At 36.3% G+C, this 5,234-nt stretch overlaps 1 protein-coding gene across 3 annotated transcripts in view; it reads left to right on the forward strand.

Moving 5' to 3' along the window:
• LOC106873895 (kinesin-II 95 kDa subunit) overlaps positions 1-2,981 on the forward strand; it is an 82,359-nt gene extending 79,378 nt beyond the window's left edge. For all 3 annotated transcript variants that reach the window (XM_052969706.1, XM_014921421.2, XM_014921422.2), the window contains one exon: positions 1,392-2,981. Coding sequence is in view for 2 of the 3 variants with exons in the window: in XM_014921421.2 (XP_014776907.1) it covers positions 1,392-1,473 (82 nt within the window). In the remaining variant the exon portion in view is untranslated. The remainder of the gene's footprint in view (positions 1-1,391) is intronic.
• The last annotated feature ends 2,253 nt before the right edge of the window (positions 2,982-5,234 follow it).

Below are 5,234 nucleotides of genomic sequence, written 5' to 3' on the forward strand. Positions count from 1 at the left end.
AATAATATTAGGGACAAAATCCAAAATTACAAGTAAAAACTCAATTAAAATCAATTTATAAACTTGGTTCTTTTCCCTAAAACTATATATTTATATATATATATATATATATATATATACATATACACACACATACATGCACATATATGCATATTTGTATGTGTATACATATATGCAAATGTACATAATTGTATGTGTATGTATATATTTGCATATGTCTATATTTGTGTGCATGTGTGTATATACACACACATACACACATGTACATTTGGAACTGTCTTTCTTGTGTTTGCATCATGGTTATATTGTTCTTCATAACTTATCTTCTTCATATTTTACACTTTTTTTGTTGCCCTTGTCCTACTCATAGTTTTATTGTATTAACATTTCCTGTATTAAATCACTTAACTAACATTGTCTGAATAACCTTGGTTTATGACATTCACTTATAGAACACCGTGTATGTAATGTTTTTACATAAATTTAGTCTTGTCTCTTTTTTTGTGTGTGTGTGTGCAGCTAAATATGAATTTTCGTTTGTTTTTTTTTTGTTTTTTTTTTGTTTCTCACTTCATGTGTCATTATGTGATGACAAGTAGCTAGTTAGTTCATCAAAATTAAACAAAAATCCAACACAAATCTAATGAAAGTTACAAAAGACGCAGAATGATTTTGACATCTTCATTTGTGTTTCTGACATGCCTTGACTTCTTTAACTGACTCATAAATTACTTTTTTTTTTTTTTTTTTTTTTGCTGTGTCTTCCATTTTGTTTCCCCTCTTCTCACCATACATGCAATTACTGTTACATTTCCCAAGTGGAAAGTGGCTTGCGTTCACTGTCCACTAAGTTCAAAATCTCTCTCTTTCTCTCTCTCTCTCTCTATATATATATATGCATATATATTAAAACATAGGGTAAAAACTTAGATATTAATTAATATCGATTTATTACCTAGCACAGTGAAAGAATCAGAGAGATTCAGAAAAAATATCTGAGATCTTAGGGGATTAAAGTATATGTTTATATATAACGATGATCACTAAAGTGGACATTTAATGTGCTAGAAGATCACATGTTGTGTCTACTAAGACCTAATAGTTCTCAAAAGAAATTCAGCAAAATACCAAACCGTATGCGGGCAAGACAGTGAAAAGTACAATTTTGTGTATGTAATTTTCAGTCTTGCCCGCATACAGTTTGGTATTTCACTGAATTTCTTTTGAGAACTATTAGGTCTTAGTAGACACAACATGTGATCTTCTTCTAGCACATTAAATGTCCACTTTAGTGATCATCGTTATATATAAACATATATGCATATATATATATTTCAATTTTGTTGTTGTTACCATTTAATAAAAGAAAACTCTTTTTTTTTTTGTTTCAGACCAAAGACTGCTGGAGGAGCTAATAATAACAAAAAAGGATCTCAACTATACCCTACATCTAGAGGTCTTGTCCCCAAGTAGATTCCCACATTAACTGCATTTGCCTGCATTCCAGTGCCATCTTAGCCTGCTGTTTGCTGCCCCTTTATAAAACAGACTGTTGACTGTTGTCCCCTTTCACACTGATACTGCAGTGTAAATCCTCTGTTTTTTGTTTCCTTTTGTTTGGTTTTTGTTTCTCCAGTTTTTTGTTTTCCCTCCTATTTATTTGTTTTCATCTTATTTATACATTTATTTATTTTTTATTTTTCCACCCAAAATTCCGAGGAATGAAAACTAAAGCAAGAAAAGTGACTATCCAATGCCCTGTACACTGCTTCGCAACAGCCCTCACCCCCATTCTACTCCTTTCCTCCATCCGTACCAACCCCAAACTTGTAATAATGACTGGTTGCAAACTTCCTGTTTCAAACTCTTCTGGCTTGCTTTCTTCTCCTCCTCCTGTACTCTCGTTCCCTTTCTTCTATTTATTGTTCCTAGTGTTGCTGTGCTAGAATCCATTGACAATATTTCTCCCTTGAACATAGCTTGCCCACAGCAGCAGCAGCAACAGCGGCAGCGGCGGCAGTCAATGTAGCTGCTGCACCGTACCAAGTGTAGCTTGTATATATATATTACACTTTATTTATGACTTAGAGCCTCCTCTGCTGTCCAATTGTCTTCTAGTCTGGGTGCTGCATTCTTCTCTATATCATATTTATGGCCTGCTACAATGCTGCTGAAAACTACCAGTATAACTGTTTGTTTATGTGTGTGTGCACGAGTGATTGTATGTATGTGCATATATGCATATTTTTGCATTATGTTCATTTAATCTATTATCAGCTGTATGACAACTGCTTTGTAAAATGCACAATATATACATATATATATATATATATATATATATATATATAAACATACCTATGTGCATGGACACCTGCCATAGCCTGATTCTATCCATCTCTCTCTCTCTCTCTCTCTCCTGACTCTTTACTTTCATTGTCAATTTAATTTAAGATAACATGAAGCTTTAAAGAATGTCATGTTGCTTTTCTTAGACATGTCAGCACACAAGACATGTTCTTCAAATCACATACACACAGACAAGCACACACAATCCTATATATATATATAATGACATATATATATATACATACAAATGTTCCTTTATTTTACGTCCGTTTTTTTCCATGCTAGCATGGGTTAGGTGTGTGTGCGTGCATGTGTGTGATATACATTATATTTATTATATGTGCATATATGTATGCCTGGGAGTGTATATATGTGTGTGTGTGTGTATATATACATATATATAAGCATATGTGTGTGTATATTGTATATGCCTGTATGCATATATATATATATAAGCATATAAATGTGTGTATATTATGTATGCCTGTGTGCATATATATATATATATATATATATATATATATATATATATATATACCTAAATTGTTTTTAAAAAATGTCATACTATTCAACATTGGTTTTGTTTTGTTTTTGTTTTTCGAAACCAACTTTCAATAAATTAAATTTTTGTTGTTGTTCTGGTTGTTGTTTCTCAATCTTTCCTTTATCATTAACTACAGGGCATCCAGCCAAATCAGACCAGAACTTGGTGTAGCTCTTCAGCTTCTTCCCAGCTCTAGTCAAACCATCAAACTCATGCCAGCATTGAAAACATGTTAAAGGGTGATGGTGTATATAAACAGAAGCATGGGTGTGTGGTTTAGAAGTTTGCCTTATAGCCACAATGTTTTGAGTTCACTCTCACTGTTCAGTCTTACTGTGCTATAGTAGACAACAGTTGTTGTCTACTATAGACCCAGGCTGACCAATGCCTTGTAAGTGAATTTGGTTGACAGAAACTGTGTAGAAGCCCATCATGTGTGTGTGTATATATATATGTGTGCGTGTGTGCATATTTATCTTTTACTTGTTTTGGTCATTAGACTGTGGCCATACTGGGGAACCGCCTTGAAGAACTTTTTAGCTGAATGTATCAACCTCAGTACTTATTTTTACAGCCTGGTACATATTCTATCAGTCACTTTTGGCAAACTGCTAAGTTACGGGGATGTCAACACACCAACACCAATTGTCAAGCAGTGGTGAATGACACATTATATATATATATGTGTATATATATATATATATGTATGTATATATATATATATATATATATATATATATATATATATATATACACATAAACCTCTGTTCTTGGCCTCTGTTCACATGGAGAAAGCCTTTGACAGGGTTCCCTGATCCTTTATCTGGTGGTGAATATAGAAACTAGGGATAGATGAGTGGTTAGTGAGAGCTGTACAAGCCGTGTACAGGGATGCAGTCAGGTGAGAGTTGGCAATAAGTACAGTGATGAATTCAGAGTACAAGTAGGGATTCACCAAGGATCAGTCCTCAGCCCTTTCCAGCTCATCATAGTCCTCCAGGCAATAACAAAGGAATTTAAGACAGGCTGTCCCTGGGAGCTCCTCTTTGCTGATGACCTCGTTCTTATAGCTAGATCACTATCAAAACTAGAGAAGAAATTTCAGGTGTGGAAACAAGGTCTAGAATCAATGGGCTTTAGAGTTAACCTAGTAAAAACCAAAGTCTTAGTAAGTAGGAAAGCAGACAAATCACAAATGCTTTTAGGTAGATGGCCCTGTTCAACCTGTAGGAAAAGTGTAGGTAGAAATTCCATAAGATGTACCCAGTGCATTCTATGGACACATAAGAGGTGCAGCAATATCAGAGGAAGGTTAACTGGAAAATAGTTTTGTGTAGAAGGTGCACAAGTACAATAAACACAAAAAATGGACTCCATCAAATGCCATTGGGGTGAGCTAGAGGTAGTGGATAGCTTCTGTTATCTAGGTGACCAAGTCAGTAGTGGAAGTGGATTCTCAGAGAGTGTAGCTGAAAGAATAAGAATAGGCTGAGCAAAGTTCAGCGAGCTCCTACTTCTGTTGGCAACAAAGTGTCTCTCCTTCAGAGTGAATGGCAGACTGTATGATACCTTTGTGTGAACAGCTATGCTACACAGTTACGAAACATGGGCATTGACTGCTGAGGACATGCATGGGCTTGAAAGAAATGAAGCTAGCATGCTTCGCTGAATGTGCAATGTCAATGTACATGTGCGACAGAGGATAAGCATCTTGAGAGAAAAGTTGGGCATAAGAGGCATCAGATGTGGTGTGCAAGAGCGACAACTGTGTTAGTATGGTCATGTGATGCATATGGACAAGGACAGCTGTGTAAAGAAGTGCCAATCTCTAACTGTGGAGGGAACATATGGAAGAGGTAGACCCAGGAAGACAGGGGATGAAGTGGTGAAGCATGGTCTTTGAATGTTGGGCCTCATGGAGGCAGTGACTAGTGACTGAGACCATTGGTGATATGCCATGCTTAAGAAGACCCGTCAAGCCAAATGAAATCAAAGTCATGACCAATACCGATATCATGTTACTGGCACTCATGCCGGTGCCATGTAAAAGCACCTTTCGAGCGCTGAGGCAATGTGGCCATTTGCTGGTGTCGCTTTAACTAGCACCCATGCCTGTGGCACATTGGGCCACACAATGGCAATGTGGCTGGTGCTAGTGTTGCGTAACTAGCACCCATGCCAGTGGCACATAAAAAGAACTTTTCAAGCGTTGGGCCTCATAGAAGCAATGACAAATGACTGAGACCTTTGGCAATATGCTATGCTTGAAAAGAAGACACATCAAGCCATGTGAAATCGTCGTCATCACAGATACCGGTGCCATGCAACTGGTACTCATGTTGGT

The sequence above is a fragment of the Octopus bimaculoides genome, chromosome 7 (genome assembly GCF_001194135.2).
Source record: "Octopus bimaculoides isolate UCB-OBI-ISO-001 chromosome 7, ASM119413v2, whole genome shotgun sequence".
NCBI lineage: Eukaryota > Metazoa > Mollusca > Cephalopoda > Octopoda > Octopodidae > Octopus > Octopus bimaculoides.